A 25,851-nucleotide genomic window follows, 5' to 3' on the forward strand; every position below is an offset into this window, starting at 1 on the left:
GCCGGAAAAAAAACAAGAAAGGAATCCTTGTTTTCCTCCCCCCCCCCCCCCAAGTCATCAAGCCCAGCTAGTTTTGTTGTTGTTGTTGTTGGATATGGGGGAAATTACCGATGGAGTTATTGCTGTAGTCTACCAGACTGCGTGTCTGGGGATGACTGAAATGCTGAAATGCTTTGATGGACGACTCTTTTGAGAATAGTTTAACAACTGTACTGTACACAAAGTGTATGCAGTTGCCTGTTTCTATGGGGATCAAGTCTCTTGAGCCCGTCTCTATGGAGATCGAGTCTTGGGTGATTTTCCCCATGTGTCCAGCTCTGATTATGAAAGAATTCCCAAGATGCATGATGGGGTTCCCCACCCCACCCCCCCGCCCCTTGCCCCTCACACACAAACACACACACACACGTACACACAAGTAGTCCCCATTCGCTGTCCCATCATACACTCCCAGTGCTGTTCCAGGGTCCAACAGCACACTGGGGAGCTGAGTGGTGGGGGGTGTAGGCAGAGAAGGGGTGTGAGGTCTTCTGGAGTTGAGGTGGAGGTGAAGGTGAGGGTCACTCTTCTGGAAGTGTGTCTGTGGGGGGGTCTGCAGGGACGTCTTCTTGGGGCTCTTCCGGGACGATGCCTCTGTGTAGCCTTTCCAGCGACTGTTTCATCTGCAGATCACCAACCAGACAAACAAAAGTTAGCTTTCTTGACACACACTGGTGTGTAAAGTCACTGCATGTTACTGTACACTTCTGTAAGGGCAAATGTTACACCCAGGATGATGCACTCTTCTAGTGAGCGTCGTTTGGCACTGCCGTCTGTGCAAGTACGGCAGTTCAGACTATTCTCATTTGTAGTTCCGCGTCAGTGGAATGAACTGCCTAGCACTACCAGAGCAGGGGCGTCCCTCTCTACTTTTAAAAAGCTTTTAAAGACCCAACTCTTCAGAAAGCTACTCCCGCCCTAACTGGCACTTCAACTAGTGCTTAACTTGCAATTACAGCAGTTACATTCCTGCACTTCTTATTCTTTTGTATTTCGTTTTTATATATTTCCTATGTAAAGTAGTATTTATTGCCACACTCTCTATGGCTCGTAACTTCACTGTTCTCTCCCTTGTACGTCGCTTTGGACAAAAGTGTCTGCTAAATGACTAAATGTAAATGTAAATGTTACTGTTAGTGGCTGTCGTGCTGCTGCAAAAGACAGACACATGCCGGCAAACAGTTGTCAGCCAGCTGTTCGACTCGTTGGCTGTCCAGCCAGCCAATCAACCCAAACAGCTGCGGAGCGTAACGGTACACACGGCAACAAACTCCGCACACGTGCAGAAGAAACACCCGCAGACACGTGCAGAGTGAATGCACCGCATGAACACCCTGCTGATGCATAGTAATACAGAGACGACCTCAAGAACAGGGACCTCAGCTGTTTTACAACCTGAACTGTGAACATACTCCGTTATGTTATTGACTGTAAACATCAGATGGCCTGGTCCAATGTACACACAGTGAGGACATACATGTTATTGATTGTAAATATAGGATGGCCCGCTCCAACACACACACACACACACACACACACACACACAGTAAGGACATACATGCAGCCACGATTGCCGCTTTTTTCACACCAATGGCATCGCTCAGTGCTCCTGCACTCAGAGTAGCCCGTCGAGCCTGGATTTGTGTTTCCGCACATCATAGTCTTCTCGTTCGAAACTGTGTCTTTAAATGGCTTTAAATGGCTCAGATTAAGGCCGCTGAGGTGTCCCGACACAAAATAAGTGGGGGCAAAGAATTCCACAACACAAAGCACAACGTTAGCTTCCTCCGTTTATACCCCAACTGCCGTATGTGTATTTACATACAGTACCAGTCAAAAGTTTGGACACACCTTCACGTTTTTTGAGAAGTTTTGGTATATAACACTTTTTTTTGTTTAGTACATCATTCCATATGTGTTCTTTCATAGTTTAAATGTCTTCAGTATTAATCTACAATGTAGAAAAAAATAAAAGTAAAAGTGTCCAACCTTTTGACTGGTACTGTACGTATAACATTAGCCCACAAAGGAAACATTTGGTGTTAGTCCAAAGAGAAACGAACATGTTTAGTGTCCTGTCTAGTACTTCTTTTTTTTTTTTGTCAAAGATTACAGAGGTTGCTTGGTTAAAATGTATTCAGTTATTTCTAAGCCCGAATCATTGCTAACTTTAAAAGGTGCAGTGTGTAAGATTTAGTGGCTGTATGGTGCCAATCAGGTGGCTACTTCCAAAATGATCTCATCGTCTACGACCGCCATCGAGTAACCATTATGTTTTAGGTGATGAGGTTACTGTAGATAGATTTTTAGAAATTGTATTTAGTTATTAAGTCTGTAAAACTATAGGTCATAGCCTCAATGGACTGTAAACTGTGTAGTTTGACTATGTTACTTGTTGGCTGACATGAGGTCCAAACCTTTTTTGTTTACCGTAACACTTTTATTGGCAATCATTTTCAGCAGCTGTGGGCTGATCTTGATATCGTCACTGGGTGGGATGGCCATATTCTTGCTGAAGCTATCAAACCACACATTGCATTTAGAATGGTTGGGTTAAGTTTCCAACAGAAGACAAGCAACTCTGGCGTAGCTCTGAAAACATTTGCCCCTCATCAGCGATTTCCATCTAGGAAAGGCCACACCTTGTTTTCTGTCGTCGCCTGTCCCGATTTCATTTCGTTTAAGTTTTACGCATCACTGTCTATGACGATTGACGCTCCCTTGCTTTTCTTGTGCTAAATAATAAGCATGATCCTCTATTTGGGTTCTCAAAACTTCTCACAACACATTACGGTTAGCCAGCACGAACCACTTATTTCACTTCTTTGTACTATACTTTATATGCTAATAGAGATCCCCTAAAACCTACACACTGCACCTTTACTAGTTCTTGAGATAACAATTTTATATAACTATGGAATTTGAGAGAGAATATGCTCATTTTGTCAATTCAGTGTCTGCCTAAACACACTCACTGTGGTAAAAATGTCGATGGGAAGTTTACCATATACTGCCGTTGTTATAGAACTATGTTGAAATGTTCCAGATGAATCTTTCTAACTGGATTTGCTTCATACGTGCCCTGATATACCCAACATACAGACACACTATGGCAAGCGCTGAATGCCGACTGAGCCAATCACAAAAGAGATAGTATCTTCAATGTCATTCGGCTGTGCGTTTGGTGGTGGACCAGCAGGGTGCAGTTTGGTGCCGTTTGGTGTCGTTCTACTACTTACAGCAATGCAAACGAGCTTGGCACAGTCCGTTGCGTACACGAGGCAGTGCATACCTGGTCGAGTAGCGTGACGGAGGACTGTAGGATCTGCTGCCACTTGCTGAGCTGCGCCTGGTGGAACTGCCTCTGCAGCTGCAACACCTGGGCCCACTCCCCCGCCGACTGTGGAAGAGGGCTGAGACACACACACACACACCGTGCGCACACAGACACAGACACAGACACAAACACAGACACACACACACACACACAAACACACACACAGACACAGACACACACACAAGCACACGCGCACACACACGGACATACAGAGAAAAGGAGGGCTTGTTATTCGGTCAGTCCCATGGCTACAACTGGAAACAAGAAATCAACCATATGGTGCACTTCATTCAGTTACTACATCAAACCACAAACACAAATCAGAATGTAAGACTCCCACTATACTCAGTCAGAGTGAGTGAATGTGTATTCGTATGGCACTCTGGATGCGAGCCAGACAGCGCTCTCTACTACAGTGCAGGTCCTCACCTGTCTGTGAGGGAGTAGGAGTGCCAGGTCTCCAGGGTGTGGGCCGCCCGCTCCAGGGCCCAGAGCTTATAGAACAGCAGCATGTTCAAGGCTACCAGCACCACCAGACTACAGGGGGAGAGGGAGGGAGAGAGAGAGAGAAGGAGAGAGAGAGGGGGAGACAGAGACAGAGGGGGAGAGAGGGAGAGACAGAGAGAGGAATGGAGGGAGGGAGAGAGAGAGAGAAGGAGAGAGAGAGGGGGAGACAGAGACAGAGGGGGAGAGAGGGAGAGAGAGAGAGGAATGGAGGGAGGGAGAGGGAGGAGGAGGAGAGAGAGAGAGAGGGGGAGACAAAGAGAGAGGGGAAGAGAGGGAGACAGAGAGAGGAATGGAGAGAAAGGAGAGAGAGCGAGAGAGAGAGAGAGAGAGAGAGAAAGAGAAAGAGAGAGAGAGAGACAGATATGACATTAATTACAATGCAAAGCACAAGAAAAAAATGAGAAGTTGGCTGTGGTGACACAGGTGTGCTAGTCATTCAAACGGCCCTTTCAACAGCACTTCTTCCGTGTTGAAATACCCTTGCTCTGGGTCATGGGGCTAACGTGGCTCACATGGGGAGCAGTCATAAGCCACCTCCTAATAACTGAAAACCTGAGGAGCAGTCAGTAGCCACCTCCTTATGACTGAACATCACTTCACATCACATCACACAGTCATAAGCCACCTCCTCTAATATCTGAACACATGAGGAGCATTCATAAGCGACCTCCTCTAATATCTGAACACATGAGGAGCAGTCATAAGCCACCTCCTCTAATATCTGAACACATGAGGAGCAGTCATAAGCCACCTCCTCTAATATCTGAACACATGAGGAGCAGTCATAAGCCACCTCCTCTAATATCTGAACACATGAGGAGCAGTCATAAGCCACCTCCTCTAATATCTGAACACACGGGGATCAGTCATAAGCCACCTTCTAATAACTGTGGACTGTGATGGGATGAACAGTGTGGTGTGGTGCATTAGAGGCTGACAGGATGCAGGTATTTGAATAGATTAACATGGAGAAGGAAGGGCAGCATCTGGCAAAGCATCAAGCCCACACAAATACAGAGGTTGGGTTGGGTTGGGGTGGGGTGGGATGTTAGGGTGGGGATGACTGAATGAGGGGTTGAAAGATAAGAGTGAACAGATTGCTTCTGAAGTATGAGGATCTGAATTTTAAAACTTGATCCTAGGGCTTGGCTGACCTTCAAACACACACACACACACACACACACACACACACACACACACACACACACACACACACACACACACACACACACACACACACACACCCACACAGAGAGACTGAAAAACACAAACACACACACACACACACACACACAGACAGAGACAGAAACACACAAACACGCATGCGCACACACACCTTACCCTCATATACACATGCGCAGACACACACGCAAACATACACAGGGTAAGAGGCACACAGGGTATCAAGTGAGTGTGTTTGTCTCCACACAAGCAGGTGTAATCAGTTCAGTGCTCACAGACACACTAACAGAAGAGTTACATTACCTGACACAGATCCTGTGCAGAAGAAGTAGCAAGGGAAGCAGGAGAAAAGAGAGAGCGAGAGATAGAGAGAGAGAGATACATGGAGAGAGAGAGAGGGACAGAGAAAGAGAGAGGTAGCAGGAAGCAGTTAGTAAGCAAGGAGATTTTAGATTGTTTCCCCACTCAGCCTCAACAACTGATAAACGTTAGCGTCAACACTTTATAAATAATGTCCAGCACTTGGGCTTAATGCACACTTCACAGCACATCATACATCTTCACTCGACTTTAACCTTCAAATCAGAACAACCACAACAAGGTTTCTACGCAGAAACCATCCCATAGATTAAGCCCAGAATGCAGACATTACAATAAACAGTGTTCCTACCAGCGTGCTAAGCAGTACCATCACCACAGTATACAGCAGGTGCAATACTGTGTACAAGGACATGTTGACAGAGGAGTACAATGAATGCAATGGGTCATGAAGAAGAAGCGAGAGAGAGAGAGAGAGAGAGAGAGAGAGGGAAAGGAAAATGCCCCCCATCCCGAAGGAAAATGAAGGGATTTCCTTTTTGCCTCAGTGAGATGGGATGGGTTTAATTTTCCGCTAGCTGCAGCTTGGCAGGCATGGAGCACGTCGAGAGGCCATCTGATCTGGGTTTACTAGCGGAGGAGTGGTGACATTGGGCACAGCTGTTTTTATGCCTCAGCCGGGACAGCCAGACATGCGCACAAAACACACAGACACACAGACACACACACACACAGAATAAACAAATGACAAACATACAGAAGCACAACACCCTCATGGTCCCACGGACAGAAAGACAAACAAACACATGAACACACAGACGCGGACAAGTAAATCACAAATCCGCCCGTTACACCATTCACCTACACGCAGTCCCCCATGGAGTTACTCCAGACGCACACACATGAAGTACTCACATGAAACTGACTATGAGCAGCACACACACACACACACACACACACACACACACACACACACACACACACACACACACACACACACTCCCATGGTGTTACTCCAGACGCACACACATGAAGTACTCACATGAAGCTGACTATGAGCAGCACACACACACACACACACACACACACACACACACACACACACACACACACACACACACACACACACACACACACACACACACACACACACACACACACACACACACACACACACACACACACACACACACACACACACACACACACACACACACACACACACACACACACACACACACAGTCCCATGGTGTTACTCCAGACGCACACACATGAAGTACTCACATGAAGCTGACTATGAGCAGCACACACACACACACACACACACACACACACACACACACACACACACACACACACACACACAGTCCCATGGTGTTACTCCAGACGCACACACATGAAGTACTCACATGAAGCTGACTATGAGCAGCACACACACACACACACACACACACACACACACACACACACACACACACACACACACACACACACACACACACACACACACACAGTCCCATGGTGTTACTCCAGACGCACACACATGAAGTACTCACATGAAGCTGACTATGAGCAGCACACACACACACACACACACACACACACACACACACACACACACACACACACAGTCCCATGGTGTTACTCCAGACGCACACACATGAAGTACTCACATGAAGCTGACTATGAGCAGCACACACACACACACACACACACACACACACACACACACACACACACACACACACACACACACACACACACACACACACACAGTCCCATGGTGTTACTCCAGACGCACACACATGAAGTACTCACATGAAGCTGACTATGAGCAGCACAGTAGAGATGCTTCCGCTGCTGCTGCCGCCGACCCCACGTCCCCTCTCACCCAGCTTAAAGAAGGAGCCGCCTGGAGACACAGATAGAGACGAGTGGAAGAGAGACGAGAGAGGAAGAGAGAGGAGAGAGACGAGAGATAGAGAGGAGTGGGAGAGAGAGGAGAGAGGAAGACAGTGAAGAGATAGAGGAGTGGAAGAGAGAGGAGAGAGGAAAAGAGTGAAGAGATAGAGAGGAGTGGAAGAGAGAGAGTGAAAAGATAGGAGAGAGAGGGTGAGATAGAGATGAGTGGAAAAGAGAGAGGGAGAGAGTGAAGAGATGGAGAAAGGAGAGGGAGAGGAGTGGATAGGGTGGAAGGAGAATGAAAAAAAAAGTATGACGTATTTAGTGGTTGAAGCTAGGTTGTTTTGCAATGCCAAACATGACCACTAGATGTCAGGTAAATAAAAAAAGGTAATGCATGCATCAGTGTGTGTTTCTGAGAGAGGGAGAGAGAGGGACACAGAGAGTATGTGTTTGTGTGTGTGTGTGTGTGTGTGCGTGTGTGTGTGTGTGTGTGTGCGTGTGTGTGTGTGTGTGTGTGTGTGTGTCTGAGAGGGAAAGAAAGAGGAGGGAAAGACAGAGAGTGTGTGCAGGTGGTTGAGGATGGGACAGAAAGTTCCGGAAGCCTCCAGATTGTCCCGCTGACTCACTCATCTCCCGCCGGTCTCTCTCCTCCGCCATCCCTCGGTCGGCCCGATCGCCTGCCCCTCCTCCCCCGCCGGCCGCCGCACCCAACGCCTCCCTCTCTCGCTCCCTCTCTCCGGCGCGGCGCGACAGGTTGCGCTTGCGTCGACGCAGAAGCGGTGGGGTCTTGGCAGAGTCCGCCACCGCCGCCGCCACCTCGCTCGCCGTTACCACGGTAACCTCAGTCTGCATCAGCGTCTCCAGCTTGCACACTTCCGTCTCTGAAGGACAACGGCAGCACGTTAGGGACATACAGAGCGCCAGAGATCTTCTTTGCACTATCCACACAAGCACGTGAACACTATCTCTCTGCAATCGTTGCACTACTTTCCTCGTGGATATCAACACCGTCACAATCAATGCACACTGTACTATTGGGCCAGATCTATCCTGTATCTGTAAACACCCCACTCCCTCCAAACACAATCTTTCTATGTGTACTGTTTTTATTGTGATTTATGTATGTACGTTTGTGAGTTAAGTCTATAAGCTACTGGATGACCTAAATTTCCCTCGGGATTAATAAAGTATCCATCTATCTATCTATCTACATTTACGTTTATTCATTTAAAAGAGGCTTTTACTTAAAGTATCCGCCAGTTTAGGATTTCGGTTTAAGGTGCTCCCTGGTATCAACCTTGGTGACTTCGATGTTGGTAGCGTCTTGCTATCAGCTAAACTACAATCACATAACAACCTCTACATCCACTCTAGATTAAAAATATGAACAAAAACACAATAAAATGTGAAGTGTGTTTTTCTTAACTATGAGACTAAACTTCTGACCTGAGCCTCCCTGACCCATCCCACCTCACTATAACATGTGGTATTCCCATTCAAATAGCAATCACACACACCTATTCACCTCCATTCAACTTCACCTTCACTTCAAAGTGGCACACCCACATTGACATTTACACACCTTGACATTTTAAACTCACATTCAGTTCAACTTCTTTCTGGCTTAGGCATGGTCTAGTGCAGTACAGACCGAAAGGGGGAAATTCAGTGCAGTTTAGTTTTCGTTACGTTTGTTTCGTTTTCGGTTTTCATATTGAGTCGTATTTGAAGGTACTTAAGGAACACCTACAAGGCTCAATTTTCACACAGCACAAACTCTAACAAGAACTACTGCTAAAGTATCCATTTTCTGTAGCGCAAGCCCCTCTGTTTACAAGTGACTGCTTAATCATTCAATGATTTTTAGAATCTAACCTATGTTTAGATTCACATTTATAACGTGCCGACAGCCTTTTAATCAATTAGTTAACGTCATCATGCTGGAACCTGTAATAAACTAAAGACACAGGGCGTAATGAAATAAGACACAAGGCGTGATGTGATGCTCGGACTTCCATTCCCATGGCAACATCCGTCTATGACAAACAAATTGGGCTGACAAAGGCCTGTGTGTGTGCTTTGCTCCGTCCTGTGGATTATGAACTATGCCAACGCAGAACGGCTGAGAGTGTAACCTCACATGACACCTTGGACACATAGAAAACTATGCGGGTCTGTGTGACTTGATTTCATATCAAAAAGCCTTATTCATGTTTAAGCCAATTTAGCACAGGAAAAAAATGTATCCAAATTGAAGACGAGTAAATGCTCAGGTTCAGAAAGAGGACATCCTTCCCGGGGACTTTGCATTTGCTGTCAGGAACCGCCAATTATATAACACAGGGACCAGGAAGAGCACGCAAAGGACGAGATCAACTGTATAGTGCCATTGCTGAAGCAAGATAAAGACTTTACAAATGTACTGATTTTGTGTTTAATCTTACTGAATCTGAACATTGCCCCACATGTTTAAGGGACATGGGAAACTAGATAGTGAGCGTTATTTGATGGCCAATTTCTTGTTAGAGCACAGTTGGCCATCTTAAAGTCACATGAAGCAAAAAATGAAGGCCAAGATATTGACATGATATCCATGTTTAAATCTTCTCAAGTGGACAGAAGAATAGTTGCGGAGCACACGTTCTGCCAGCAAAAGGAGAATTTTGCTCAGTTCAGGAAGAGCTGGTGTGTTACAATTACGAGTAACGACTTTGGGAAGCTTGTTTTCAACTGGTGAAATTGGCTGACTATTTCCAATGGTATTTCAAAAAGGTTTTTATTTATTTTAATTTTTTTTTAATAAAGGGTTTTTTAGAAGTCAAAATCTCTCTCTCTCCCTCTGTGCTCACCCATGTGCCTGTAGTACTCCTCGATGCCACTCCACGTGTTCTTCTCGATGAGGGCCTTCACCAGGCTCCACGGCTGCTTCTTGTAGCAGATGTTGGAGGACACCCTGAACAGGCACACACAATCACAGCACAGTCCTCCCATCAGCTCTCACACAAACCACGACAACCTCTGTTTACATAATGTTTATCACCAAAACAAACTACTTGATTCTTTGAGGGGGTACTGAACATAATCAGACATTGTGTGCTTCCACACCAAAGGTCTGCCAAGTCAGGGTTTACATCTGACCTGTGGGACATCTGTGTGTGTGTGTGTGTGTGTGTGTGTGTGTGTGTGTGTGTGTGTGTGTGTGTGTGTGTGTGTGTGTGTGTGTGTGTGTGTGTGTGTGTGTATTCATTCATTCCTTTGTCCTGTCCTTTTACTTCTCCCTATTGGTCGAGTTCCACTGAGCAATGTTCTGCTAATACTGGCTGATCACTATCAGTATACTGTCTTAGCAGGACACATTGATGCTTAAATTACTCACTGCAACTACCAGCTTTGACAGAGGCCTTAAGCATCAAGACCAGATGGTGTATCAGCAATCTCAAACTTTTTTTCAGGGACGTGGATTGCATAACTGCTGAGTGTAGGGCCGGCCCAGCCCCCCCTCCCTCCATGGCCTCCCCAGCCCCCCCCCTCAATGGCCTCCCCTGCCCCCCCCCCCCCTCAATGGCCTCCCCCGCCCCCCCCCCCCCCTCAATGGCCTCCCCTGAGGCCTTACCGTAGGCATCCCCCTCGGCCTTACCGTAGGCGGCTCTTGTGCTTGCTGACGGAGGTGAGGCAGTAGCGGTGCACAGTGTAGAAGTAGTCCTGGTAGGGGATGCCCGAGGTGATGACCTCCGAGTCCACCACATAGCACTCACCCCGCGCACTGCTCTTGTGGAGGGTCTGGGGGAAGGAGACCACACAGTCAACCAGGTTAGAACAGACACTGAACATACACGCTGAAGACACACACATACATACACAGTCACACTCACACAGACACTCACACATTCCACACACACACTCACTCACTCACATACTCACACACACGTCAGAGACATACCCACACACACTAAAATCACACCTACACAAAACAACCAGAATCTTGTTACGATCTTGTCAGAATCTCTCCAAACCACACACAAACCTAAAACAAACTTTGACTGACGTCAATAAACAGCTAGCATGTTTTAACCTGCAAACAAACACACACACACACACACACACACACACAGGCTTCACAAAGCTGACTACCCCCATTCACACACACAGGTTTCACAAACCTAAAACAAACGCTGACTAACGTCAACAAACAGCTAGCAAGTTTAAACCCGCAAACACACACACACCCAAACCATCCCACCTACATCAATCTACAGTCCATGCAAACACAACTTACATCGTCTCATTCATATAAAACCTAGAACAGAAGCTAGTTCAACACAGATACAGCAACGGAGATCAGCACTCAGGTGCCACTTCAACCACCTCCCACCCACAGAGGGACCTCATTTACAAGTGGATTATGGGAAATGCAGAATACCTGTTTTAATGGTACAGATATCTAAGGCATTAGACCTTTAAACGGTATAGATATCTAAGGCATTACACCTTTAAACTATACAGATCTAAGTAAATGAGGTCCCTCTGTGGGTGGGAGGTGGTTGAAGTACACTTAGTCATTTAGCAGATACTTTTATCCAAAGCGACTTAACAGGATGTATATACATTTTACATCTACACTGATGGCACACTGCACATCAGGAGCAATTAGGGGTTCAGTGTCTTGCTCAAGGACGCTTCGACAGTGAGGAATCGAATTAGCAACCTTCTGATTACTAAACGACTTTTCCACCTCCTGTACCACTGTCGCCCAAACCTCAAATTCTAGACCACTTCAACACATATAGAATACACAGAGAGGGGGGGGGGGGGGCATGGCATGAGATTCAGAGGAGCAATGACAGGGTGGATGATGGGGAGAGATAGAGAAACAGAGCGGGAAAGAGAAAGAAAAATGAGGAGAGAAAGAGGGAGGGAGGGAGAAAACAAGTACTGACCTGCGTCTCCACCACAGGAGCGGTTTTGGGGCCCAGCGGGTTGTTGATGGCGATGGTGTAACTCAGCACACGCGTGGAGCTCCCAGCACTGCCTTCAGGCTGCCAGTCACGAACGCTCAGATCTGATCAGGTGATAGAAGGGAGACACACACACACACACACACACACACACACACACACACACACACAGACACAGACACAGACACAGACACAGACACAGACACAGACACAGACACAGACACACAGACACACAGACACACAGACACACAGATCAGGACAGAAATAATGGTGTGTGTGAATGAGTCTGTGCGTGAACAGAAGGAGAAGGAACGGCACTGACGCTCTGCCTGCTTTGGGGTATTGATCATGTCCACTCCTTCATACAGCCTGGCCTCACTGACCTCTGACCTGATCATGTTATTGATCTCACTCCAAATGGATTATGGGAAATACAGAATACCTGTTTTAATGGTACAGCTATCTAAGGCATTAGACCTTTAAACGGTACAGATATCTAAGGCATTACACCTTTAAACTATACAGATATATAAGGCATTACACCTTTAAACGGTACAGATATCTAAGACATTACACCTTTAAACAGTACAGATATCTAAGGCATTAGACCTTTAAACAGTACAGATATCTAAGGCATTACACCTTTAAACTATACAGATATCTAAGGCAATAGACCTTTAAACGGTACAGATATCTAAGTCATTACACCTTTAAAATGGTACAGATATCTAAGGCATTACACCTTTAAAATGGTACAGATATCTAAGGCATTACACCTTTAAACGGTACAGATATCTAAGGCATTACACCTTTAAAATGGTACAGATATCTAAGGCATTACACCTTTAAACGGTACAGATATCTAAGGCATTACACCTTTAAACGGTTTTGAAGCTGTTTGGCATGAAGAGAGGTGACAAGACAACACCGACCGCCTGCCAGCGTGGTCAAACCCCACCGGGGCCCTATGTAGTGCAGCACTAAGTCAATAGAAGTCAATAGCACATTTACTACACATCACTAGTACACTCCAATGGAAAGGGGGAGAGGACTCGCAGATTTCACCATTACTGTGGTCTGTGCTTCAGAAGGAAAGTTCCTGCCACCTTATAAGGAAACTAACGTTCTCCTAACAAGGTCATTTTGTAATGTTTCTTTTGAAGACTGACTGGAAACAGGCGGAACTAAACCCACGCATGAAAAAACAGTATTTAGTAACTTAGTAGTCATTTAGTAACGTGCAGTTTCTCACTTTAGACCCTTTAGTTGGGGAAATCAAACTGTAAACTGCCCTCTGATCTTGCCTGGTTCCTCTTTGGCTTGCATGGTCTGCAGTCAAGTACAATGGGCCTTTAAGCGCTGGTGTGAACACTGGAGCAACTGTCAGCACTAATGTGTTCGGAACAGGATTGGGAGGATAACTTTAAAAATGTATTCCGATACAATTACTGATTACCTGTTCAAAATGTTATTCAGTAACCTAATCCAAGTATCACAATATTAAAGTAATGTAACTTGATAACTTGTAATACAGTTACCCTTTTTTTGTATCCTAATTACATAACGCCGTTCCATGTATTCTGTTACTCCTGAATCCTGGTTAGGAAGGAAGGTGGACTGGAGGTGTCAACATGAGGTGGCATTTAGGAAGAAAACACTGGGGTGGCTGTTTGACGCATGTTTTAAGGGAATGTGTGTGTGTATTCATTCATTGCTTTGTACAAGGGTCTGTTGTTGCATGGCAAGCTCAATATTTGGATACTATGTTGGTCATTTAACCAGTGTATGTAAATCTAAATAAAAACACTCAAATGTGTGCATGTGCCTTACACTATGGTGGATGAACTGAATTGAATGTGTGTGTGTGTGTATGCATGCGTGTGTGTTCGGTATACGTGTGAGTGTGTGTGTGTGTGTGTGTTCGGTATACGTGTGAGTGTGTGTGTGTGTGCACACATACGCGGCCTCACCTGTGAAGTGGCGCTGTGAGAAGAGGTGCTAGGTGAAGTGCGTGTGTGTGTGTGTGTGTGTGTGTATGCATACGCAGCCTCACCTGTGAAGTGGCGCTGTGAGAACAGGTGCTGGATGAAGTGTGTGTCTGCTGAGAAGAGCAGGTCGTGCAGCTTGTCCACACTCATGCGCACCACGGTGTTGATGTGCCGACGGCCGCCCAGGTCTGCACAGAACGCCTCCACTTCACCTGGCAAGACCACAGGCAGTTTCACTTCACAAGTCTCTACAAGCATCCTGTTCACTATTGCACAGACTAATGTTCTTCAATTTTAAGATTAAGGTTATTTAAAGATTCAGTTTATTTTCCCACAAACAAAATTGAGACGTAGGCAGGTTTGGTTCGGGCCTTTGCCCCATAAACCGTCCATACATACAATGGACAGGGGGACAAAAGAAGTTAAAAAATAAAATGAAATAAAACATATAAAAGTACAGCACAGAAAGCATGTTAATACATAATTATAATAATCTTATGGTTCTACACAATACCTAAATGGTTCTACACCCTTTCAACACCTAGAACCCTTTGTGGGCACGTGTCATTCTCTGTGACTCTACACAATGTTTCAATACAAGACAGAATGAAATGTGTGAACTGTGGTCGCCGGGACATGGCTTCAGCCCTCATGCTGATGAAAAAAGACCAACTTCAGCCTTGCACGAAGGTGATGAATCAGACTGGTTGCTGAATCATAGTAACTGACTTTAGTTTTCTCACTAAATGCAAATTCCTAACTGGACAGAAGCGTTGAGTCACATGAAATGTTCCTTGTGGTAATTGAAGTCACCATGTCCTTATTTGGCCATACACATATTATAAACATAGCACAAAAAGTAAGGACATTTGTGTTTGGTAGATTATTTCTTTGTTGTAACAATGCTTCTTGGCAATAAATCTTATACCGTTGGAAAGCCTGTATAATTCCCTTTTAAAAGGTACCACAATCTCACATTCCAGCATGACCAGTTTTAAATAAAGATATATTGTAAAATTATATTAATCATTCAGTCTGGCCATACAGACAGTTCAGCGACCGCTATTGACTTCCTATTCACTTCAGGTAGGCCTACAAAGACAACTGCTCTATTTCTAGGAACTCTGTACACATCACGCCCACACACACACACACACACACACACACACACACACACACACACACACACACACACACACACACACACACACACACACACACACACACACACACACACACACACACACACACACACACACACACACACACACACACACACACACACACACACACACACACACACACACACACACACACACACACACACCACCAAATGTGCCTCTGTACCAACACAAACTCTACCAGCTTTGCTAACAACGACCACAGTATCCATCTAAAGCACCTCCACAGCCTCTCCCGTCCTGCCCCCTTACAGACAGCCCTGCTGGCCTCCAAAGCATCTGGAGTGAGAGGCTAGGCTACTGCTTCCTGACACCAGTACAAAGAGCCCAGTCACCCTGAAAGCACCTCCGCGTTTCCATGTAGTCATTCCCCTGACACTGTTTTCCCAACAACATTTAGCACACTGCAGGACACACACATTTACATCTTATGTCAGGCTTTTACACACAAACACACACACAACTAACACACACACACAAACTAACACAAACACACACACATACACACAAACTAACACAAACACACACACAAACACACACACACAAACTAACACATACACACATACGCACGGACACACGGACACACACACAAACACGCACGCACAGACACACGGAGGCACAAACAAACACACACACACGCAAGCACCTCTAGATCTAGCTCATTCTCCTCAGGCACTATACTACCACTACAGACAGCCTATTCATTTCTATAGCACCTCACAAAAACAACACATTAACCTCTAACCCCGTCCTATTAAACAGACACCTCCATAGTCAGCCTATAAAAAAAGGCTGCGGAAGTCTCAAACCTACAGGAGCTAGAGGCAAACACAAACACTTCTTTTAAGCCTACTGGAACAGTGGAGCTACAAAGTTTGTGAACGCCATTGAGATTTCTGGAAATCTGCATAAATATGCCCTAAAATTTTCTCGGATCTTCATTTAAGTCATAAAAATTGATAGAGAGAGGTTAATGGAATCTTTATTTACAATAGTGGGGTACTAATGTCTTCGTTTGACCATTAAATATTAAACTGGCTTCTCTTCATGAATTTTGATGACTTGAATTAAGAACCGACCACATTTTAGGTCGTATTTATGCAGATATCAGACATTTCTAAGGGGTTCACAATCACCACTGTAGTTGAGCATAACCAAAGCTTTCTGGCTTTGTGAAATGAAAGCTGCCACTCTCAAGCCCCCGCTGAATTGCTAATTAAATGGCCCTTTGGAGGAAAAGACTCTGCACGAGTGTCTGTCATTCATCTCAGTCCGTCCGCTGAGGGGGGGTAGAGGGACAGTTGACCCCCACGGCTGCTCTGCATGACAGCTGTGTTCGTGGCAGATAGAACACATTATATGTGACGCCACAGGGAGAGACTCGCCACTGCCACTGCCACACACACACACACACACACACACACACACACACACACACACACACACACACACACACACACACACACACACACACACACACACACACACACACACACACACACACACACACACACACACACACACACACACACACACACACACACACACACACACACACACACACACACACTCACGCTCAGCTCAGGGGATCACCGAAAGAAACAAACACCACCTCAGATAGGTCAGGGAAGGGACAAGACAGGGGTTGTACAGAGACAACCGTTCACCTTGACAACAGACTGGACTGGAAATGTAACACTGTGGCTGTCTACAGGAAGGGACACATTAGGTCCTTCACTGTGTGCAGCAAGATGTTGCATATCTTTTACCAGTCTGTTGTTGCGAGTGTAACTCTGTTGGGGCAGCAGCATCAGAGCCAGTGACACTAAGAAACTGAACAAGCTGATAAAAAAGGCTGGCTCGCTCTGTGCTGGTGACTGCTCTGGAGTTTTGGAGAGAGAGATTTTGCACAAACTACTTGATAAAATGAACAACACTTCTCATAACCTACTGGCCAGACAGCAGTGTTTTCAGTCGGACGCTGAATATAATGACTCCCCTCCTCTGAGTGGTACAAGTAAATGCACATTCTACATTTTATTTTCATAGTTAGAATATCTCAGTATATCTCAAATCCATTTTTGTTATTCTACTTATGTATATGGACACAAACTACTATATTACTTGATGAAATATAAATAATGTTAATACTGTGTTGTTTTTACCAACCTCAGTGTCTGTTTGTGTAAGTTAAGTGTATTTTGTGTTGTATCATGTGTGTGTACTATCAGTTCAACTTAAGGAAAAATAAAAGCCAGGAGTTCATGAATAAAACAATGGAAGTTAAACTCAAGCCTCTGGGTCACATTCAGGCAATTTGTTTCATTAACAAATTTTATGATTATTAAAATTGTATGTTTATTCAAGTTGTATGCAATTTGTCATTCTGACACACAATACCGAAGAAGGGCATTTGCATCTGGATGTTCCACTAAGACCCCACATCAGTGTGAGCCTAGAGCAGACTGAACTGGTCAATCTAACAGTATCAACTCACTCTCTTCCTGTGTGTCGGAGGAGTTGCTGGGGTCTGTGGGCAGCTCTTCATCATTGGTCATTTCCAGCGAGGACAGGTTGCCCAGGCTGTGTGTAGCTTGAGGAAGAGCGAGACTGACCGACTCGGACAGCGTGTCCCCAGCATCCTCCAGATTCTACCGGAAGAGACAGGGATGAACGGGATTGAGAAACAGGAAGGACAGGGAAGGACAAAGAGATAAAGAAAGAGAGAGAGAGAGAGAGAGAGAGAGAGAAAAAGGGAGACAGAGGACGAGAAAGGAAGACAAACAGACACGGTGAGTCATGTTGCAGTTGCACTGCAGTCACATCACTATTAGCACAAGCGTGAGGGCATCAGATACAGCATAAAGCTAATGAGCATCACTATTAGCACAAGCGTGAGGGCATCAGATACAGCATAAAGCTAATGAGCATCACTATTAGCACAAGCGGATGGGTATCAGATACAGTGCAAGGCTAATGAGCATCACTATTAGCACAAGCGGATGGGTATCAGATACAGCATAAAGCTAATGAGCATCACTATTAGCACAAGCGTGAGGGCATCAGATACAGCATAAAGCTAATGAGCATCACTATTAGCACAAGCGTGAGGGCATCAGATACAGCATAAAGCTAATGAGCATCACTATTAGCACAAGCGTGAGGGCATCAGATACAGCGTAAAGCTAATGAGCATCACTATTAGCACAAGCGGATGGGTATCAGATACAGTGCAAGGCTAATGAGCATCACTATTAGCACAAGCGGATGGGTATCAGATACAGTGCAAGGCTAATGAGCATCACTATTAGCACAAGCGTGAGGGCATCAGATACGGCATGAAGCTAAAGAGCATTTCTATTGAGTGAGTTGCACCACTATGGCCAATCTGATCTCTTGTTCTGCCACTTCATTACCGTCAGGTTCCACTAAGCACTTTGTCACAGTAAGACACATGGCATGACCCCAACAAGGGCTAAGAAGGCAGCCAGAACACTAGGTGTGTAAAAGTGTGGGTTTGATGGTGAAGACAGACAGAACACTTTGAGTATATGAGCCCTAATGTACAGGTGTGTATAAGTGTGGGTTTGTTTGTGATGGTGTCTGTGTCTGTGTCTGTCTGTGCATCTGTGTCTGTCTGTGCATCTGTGCGTCTGTGCGTCTGTGCGTCTGTGCGTCTGTGTCTGTAAACTCACAGCAGATGCGGACGCAGTCCTCGTGAGGGTGGAGGGGGTGAAGGAGGGCAGGGAGCTCTGGGAGCTGGGTGGACTGGGCTCGAGCTCCCCACTGAAGCTGCCACTGGCACCTAGCCGGCCCGCAGCAGGCACATCCATGGGCAGCCCTGAGGTCGAGGGCGACAAGGACCCCACTGCAGGAGGACTGCAGCTGGGGGCGAGAGAGGAGGCTGGAGGAGGGGGAGAGCAGGCCAATGGGGAGGTGGGGACTCCACATAAATCCAGCAGGTCTGCCGATATAGGCTCTTCAATGGGACTGGAGAGGGGGCGAGAGACAGAAACAAAGGGAGGGGGAAAAAAAAGAGAGCGAGAGATGCAGAAAGAGAAATGAGAGAGGTGTAGAGTGTGTGAGGAAAGACAGACAGACAGAGAGAGGGGGGGAAGTAGAAACAAATAGGAAGTTCAAAAGGCAGTCAGTTATAAATAAAGGAAATGTGTGACAACATGAGAAGGAATGTAAAAATGTGGGCAAATAGACCGTTGAACATAGCCTTCGAAAACAAGAACTTTGTTTAAATTCAAATGAACCTGCCAATCACACCACCACACAATTAAAAGGCACGTCCATCCCTACATAGTGACAGCAAATACAACAGCATGGTTTATTAACCACCATCACATGAGTAGTCCTACACCAGAAAGCACATTAGCAGGCGGTCGAACTCACAGCAGGCCATTGATGTGCTCAGCGGTGGGGGAGACGTAGTCGTCATCCTCGCTCGTCAGGCCCAACTCTGTGCCGTAGCACTGGTGCACTATGTGCCACAGCTCCTTAGGAGACAGTGTCTGAGGGGAGAGGAGAGGGGGAGAGAAGGAGAGAGGGGGGGGGGGGAGAGGAGAAGAGAGGAGGAGAGAGAGGAGAGAGAGGAGGACAGAGGGTGGATAGAGGAGGAGAGAGGAGGACAGAGGGTGGAGAGAGGGGGAAAGATAGAGGGATGAAGGAATGAGAGCAAGACAGAGGGTGGAGAGAGGAGGAGAAGGGTGGAGGTAAGATAAAGGAATATTACCATACTAGTTACACATTAGAGGAATATGTAGAATGTGAGAGTAGGTGGCATCTGTGGCGTATGACAGAATAGAGAGAGGCAGTGAAGAGCGGCACCTTGTCCATTAGTGCGTTCTGCCAGAGCCTGAAGATCATCATGTAGCTGCGATCCCTCGCTCCGAAAGATGTGAAGAAGTGCTGAGAGGGGACAGACAAGACAGTATTGGATTTACACCCTTCGTCCGACCTCTTCCTCTTACTCTGACTCTTACGCTGACTCTCACTATACACACCTTCAACTGACCTCTTACTCTGACTCTCACTGCACACACCTTCAACTGACCTCTTACTCTGACTCTCACTATACTCACCTTCAACTGACCTCTTACTCTGACTCTCACTGCACACACCTTCAACTGACCTCTTACTCTGACTCTCACTATACTCACCTTCAACTGACCTCTTACTCTGACTCTCACTGCACACACCTTCAACTGACCTCTTCCTCTTACTCTGACTCTTACGCTGACTCTCACTATACTCACCTTCAACTGACCTCTTACTCTGACTCTCACTGCACACACCTTCAACTGACCTCTTACTCTGACTCTCACTATACACACCTTCAACTGACCTCTTACTCTGACTCTCACTGCACACACCTTCAACTGACCTCTTACTCTGACTCTCACTGCACACACCTTCAACTGACCTCTTACTCTGACTCTCACTGCACACACCTTCAACTGACCTCTTCCTCTGACTCTCACTGCACACACCTTCAACTGACCTCTTCCTCTGACTCTCACTGCACACACCTTCAACTGACCTCTTCCTCTGACTCTCACTGCACACACCTTCAACTGACCTCTTCCTCTGACTCTCACTGCACACACCTTCAACTGACCTCTTCCTCTGACTCTCACTGCACACACCTTCAACTGACCTCTTCCTCTGACTCTCACTGCACACACCTTCAACTGACCTCTTACTCTGACTCTCACTATACTCACCTTCAACTGACCTATTCCTCTGACTCTCACTGCACACACCTTCATCTGACCTTTTACTTGGACCCACACTGTACACACCTACAGCGTTGGTCTCTCTGACTCTATCTGTGCACGTGGCATGGGATCTTTATGTGCAGTCATGTGTTCGGGTGGTCGGGCTCACCTTCTCGTGTTCAGTGCTGATCTGAATGGCGTTGGGGATGAGCTTGGCCGTCTTCTCCTTCGTGAGACTGGTCACGTCTTTCAGCAGGATGGTGATCTGGTTTGATGAAGAGGGAAAAGGCCAATCATTTGCCTACCTTCTCAACGCTGTGTGTGTCTACATGTACCAATGCGTGTTTGTGAGTGTGCGTGTGCATGTGCGTGTGCATGTGCATGTGCATGTGCATGTGCATGTGCATGTGCGTGCGTGTTTGTGAGTGTGTGTGCATTTGTCAGTGTGTGTGTGTGCATTTGTGAGTGTGTGTGTGTGTGTGTGTGTGTGTGTGTGTGTGTGTGTGTGCGTTTGTGAGTGTGTGTGTGTGCGTTTGTGAGTGAGTGTGTGTGTGTGTGTGTGTGTGTATGTGTTTGCAAGTGTGAGTGTGTGTGTGCATCTCTATTTGTAGGACTCACGGTGGTCTCCCATCTGAATATGTTACTATAGAAACAGAGCCAGTTCTCTGACAAGTAAAGTCGACCCTGCAGCAGAATGTCCTTTTGCAATGCGCAGGAGTAATCTGGGGAAAAGAAACAGCAAGAGAGACCAAGAGAGAAGGAGAGAGAAAGGAGAGAAAGGAGAGAGAGAAGGAGAGAGTGAAGGAGAGAAAGGAGAGAGAGAAGGAGAGAGAGGAGAGAGAAGGAGAAAGAGAGGAGAGAGAGAAGGAGATAGAGAGAGAAGGAGAGAGAGGAGAGAGAGAAGGAGAGAGAGAAGGAGAGAGAGAGAGAAGGAGATAGGAGAGAGAGAAGGACAGAGAGAGAGAGAAGGAGAGCGAGAAGGAGAGAGAGACCAAAGGAGGACATGTTCAGCTAGAGAACAATATGAGGACATTGTGTGACTCAGTGAACAGGCTGAAACTGAACAGCCCTGCAGCTAGTTTTACATAACATCCAGGTGAAACACCTCACCTGTGTGCAGGCCTGCATGATTTAGCCCCATTCCTTCATCTATTGTTGCTTCATAGAGTCAGGCTACCTGCTTTGCTAATGTCTTTCCATACTTGCCAGGAGAGTCACTCACCGACAATGAGGCGCTCTGTGTCTGGCAGCTTTTTGAAGATTTTCCGGAAATCTTCGTTCCTTTGCTTATACGTGGGGCTCAGTACCTGAAAAAAAACACCAAGCAAGTTGAAGATAAATGTGTGTGTGTGTGTGTGTGTGTGTGTGTCAGTATGTTTGTGTTTGTGTTTGTGCAAGTGTGTGTGTGCGCGTTTCACTAGTGTTTGTGCAAAGTCTGCAGTTGAACATAAATGTGTGTGTGTGTGTGTGTGTGTGTGTGTGTCTGTATGTTTCTGTCTGTTTTGTGTGTGTGTTTCAATAGTGTGTGTGCAAAGTCTGCAGTTCAAAAAGTCAGTCTGGTGGTGGTGGTTCAGCACCAGCTCAGTGCTGATCAGAGCATGCTTCCCGCTGAGGTCCGAGGAAAACCTGCACCATCAGCACATCCTCGAACACTCAGCCATGAACCCCCTGAAGCCCTGCCAAACGCAAGCATACTCACATTGTACCAGCTCTGCATTTTCTGCAACAGAGAACAAACAGAACACATATTCAGAAGAGCACCAGTGCAAGGGGTTTCTTCTTCTCCAAAAAGCTTTTCTTCACAGAAGCTATATCCTATACTTTCGAAATATAAACGCATCCCAGACGAGAATGAGAGGTGGGTCCCTGTGCTCATAACGTGGCTGTTGATGGGTGTGTGTGTGTGTGTGTGTGTGTGTGTGTGTGTGTGTGTGTTCATGTGAAGACCTTGAGCCCTGTTGCCAGAGTCCTTGAGACATCACCGGTGTTTGACAACAACCTTCACGACACACAAACACACCCCCACCACCAGGGCACTTATCTCTGTATCCATCTCTCTGCTCAACCCCCACCACACACACACACACACACACACACACACACACACACACACACACACACACACACACACACACACACACACACACACACACACACACACACACACACAGGCACATAAGCACCCACACACACACAAGCCTGCCTGTCTGCACTTTCCCATTAGTCAGGCTGATAATATGTCTAGCTTATAAGTTATTAGTGCACTACCATTTCACCAAGCAAGCACACAACAGCCTGGCTGTGCATGCATGGGTTTGACCCCATCTCCATGGTCATCATGTCCCTCTCCTGTTAGCCAAAGAAGCCTGGCCTTCAGGAAGGGTTTGGACTGCTTTAGAGGTAGGGTCATTCTCATCAGTGGTTTCATCCCCTGACTCACACACCTGCACTATGGCCGTCTCCAGACTTGGGTGTTAACATAAGTATACATACACATGAACAAGTAGATGTTAACTGTGTGGCTACGCACAAGACTACGCGCTGTGGATCGTCGTCTTACCTTGGCATTGCGGCTGAAATGTCGGCCGGAGAGCGGGTGGGAGGAGGTGGAGGATGCCGACGGGGTGGAGGGCTGAGGGCTGTCCGAGCCCCCGCCGCCGCCGCCACCCCCCCTCTCTGTGGAGCCCTCACCCTCGCTGGCCCGCCCCCCCAGCACGCGCCTGCGCAGAGAGGGGGAGCTGCCGGGGGTGCTGCGCGGAGAGTTACTGGCCGTACTGTAGGGAACGAGGGAGCGGGGGGGAGGGGGGGGGGGGAAGAAAAGTACAGATTAGTGCCAATGACCAGAGGGAATAGGCCCAGAACATTAAGGCCTAAGTTTTTACAGTATGTGTGGCTGCAGCTGTCGAAAGGGACTTATCGTTGCTCGCACACCATGGGATTTCAAAATGATTAGATAGTTAGCCTATAGCTAAGGTATTTAGCAGACACTACTATCAAAAACGACTTAAAACATTAGATTAATAGAAAAACAGCAAAAACTATGAAAAAATTAGGCAATAAATAATTATTAAATGAATTGAACAAACCAATAAACAAATTAAATAACTGCAACTGCAAGTTTTTAAACGCTTTTTGAGTGTCCCGCGCCTGTCGCTAGAATGGACAGCACTAGAGAGTTTCCTTCCATCAGCAAGGCAACACAGCCAAGAAGAGTCTTAAGTGCGATCTCTTGCTGAGGAGAGAAGGCAAAGACAGCAGATGCTCATTGGAGGAGCAAAGTGGTAAAGAGGGAGACTAGCGCCAAATCATAGCATTTAAATAGGCTGGTGTCGAGACAGTAGATGCCCTGTAGGCAAGAGTGGGAGAATTACATTTAAATGTAGGTCTAGCAGCTACAGGGAGCCAGTGGAGGAGTGCAGGGTGACTAGCAGTGGAGTCACATGTGTCCTCTTTGGCTGATCAAAGACCAAACGTGCCGCCACCACATTCTGAAGCATCTGCAACTGTCTCACTACACACGCAGGCAGGCCCATTAAAATTGCATTGCGATAGTACAGCTAGAAATAGCCAAGGCCTGCACGAGAAGCTGCGTAGCATATTGTGTGAGATAAGAGTCTGATCTTCCGAATACTATAGAATGTGAATCCGACAAGACCTCGAGGCAAAAGCTACATGCTCAGAGAAATTTAGTTGGTCATCAATAATCACCCTATATTTCTTGCCATTTTAGTTGGGGTCAATGAAGATCAACCAAGTTGGATGTTAATATTTTGGGAGATAACCGGATTGGCTTGGAATACCAGGCGTTCAGTTTTTGAAAGATTGAGCCGGATGTGTCAGTCCCTCATCAAAACTGACGTATCACTGAGGCATGCACAAATTCAAGCCCCAAATGTGAGATTGTTGTTGAAAGCGCCAAGCTCTGTCAATTTCTCTCAAGAAAAAGCGAGAGAAAGTAACAGGCTATGTTTGTAACAGTGTCAGTGTCAGACTCTGATGTGCTACATTAAAACCTGGACGAACGAGAATATAGGTCAGTAAGGTTGAACCACCGCATGTCTTTCAGGGACTTGTCCTCTCTATTGGCAAAATCCTGGCATACAGTCCTTGAAGTGAAACTTGTCATCTGACAAGGACAAACGCCTGAAAACCAGCGCACACACACAGACTGACAAGGACAAACGCGTGAAAAGTGCCTCAATCCTGCTGTTTCTCTCATCACAGGGCATGGCTCACCGAAGATGGTTCTGTTTATATCACAACAAACGTTGCCATGGCTGCATACCTTTCCACCAAAGTAAAAGAGGGGATGCCTGCTTGGGCCTCGGGCATCAGGGAACAAAACATTGCTCTGGTTCTACAGTAGAGAGAGTCAGGTTAGCCATATAGCCTGGATGACCAATGTGGAGCATATCTGGCACAAAGCAAGTCCTCTCAGATTCGAATCCATCACAACACACAAAATAGTTTTCAGCTATACTAAAATGCTATGAAGTTGAAGGTAAAATTTGAAGATCTGGGATCTAAATTTACAATGTGTGTGAGAGAAAGCTCTAATGCTTAAAAAAACTGCAGTTTTTTGTTTAACAAGTTTCATATCAGAATCAACCTTTAATCTAACGGCAGCCTTTTGAGTTCACACACTGGTGGCTTCACACCTGGGGAGGCAATGAATTACAGGCGAGCAGGATCCCTGACTAGAGCACACAGAG

The 25,851-nt window shown here is 46.3% G+C and overlaps 1 protein-coding gene across 1 annotated transcript in view; it reads right to left on the bottom strand.

Moving 5' to 3' along the window:
- Positions 1-443: 443 nt before the first annotated feature.
- The window catches only part of gramd1a (GRAM domain containing 1A), a 34,529-nt gene continuing 9,121 nt past the window's right edge, over positions 444-25,851 (bottom strand). Inside the window, exons 2-20 of the mRNA XM_080858354.1 lie at positions 23,700-23,913; positions 22,839-22,859; positions 22,362-22,446; positions 21,758-21,861; positions 21,309-21,404; positions 20,250-20,330; positions 19,815-19,933; positions 19,109-19,403; positions 17,911-18,064; positions 14,298-14,444; positions 12,227-12,348; positions 10,927-11,069; positions 10,139-10,242; positions 7,916-8,170; positions 7,203-7,296; positions 5,369-5,380; positions 3,806-3,913; positions 3,332-3,452; positions 444-662 (exon numbers count right to left, since the gene is read on the bottom strand). Of these exons, the coding sequence (XP_080714480.1) occupies positions 561-662; positions 3,332-3,452; positions 3,806-3,913; positions 5,369-5,380; positions 7,203-7,296; positions 7,916-8,170; positions 10,139-10,242; positions 10,927-11,069; positions 12,227-12,348; positions 14,298-14,444; positions 17,911-18,064; positions 19,109-19,403; positions 19,815-19,933; positions 20,250-20,330; positions 21,309-21,404; positions 21,758-21,861; positions 22,362-22,446; positions 22,839-22,859; positions 23,700-23,913 (2,377 nt within the window). The 3' untranslated portion in view covers positions 444-560. The remainder of the gene's footprint in view (positions 663-3,331; positions 3,453-3,805; positions 3,914-5,368; positions 5,381-7,202; positions 7,297-7,915; positions 8,171-10,138; positions 10,243-10,926; positions 11,070-12,226; positions 12,349-14,297; positions 14,445-17,910; positions 18,065-19,108; positions 19,404-19,814; positions 19,934-20,249; positions 20,331-21,308; positions 21,405-21,757; positions 21,862-22,361; positions 22,447-22,838; positions 22,860-23,699; positions 23,914-25,851) is intronic.

This window comes from Sprattus sprattus (genome assembly GCF_963457725.1).
Source record: "Sprattus sprattus genome assembly, chromosome: 19".
NCBI classification, from domain to species: domain Eukaryota; kingdom Metazoa; phylum Chordata; class Actinopteri; order Clupeiformes; family Clupeidae; genus Sprattus; species Sprattus sprattus.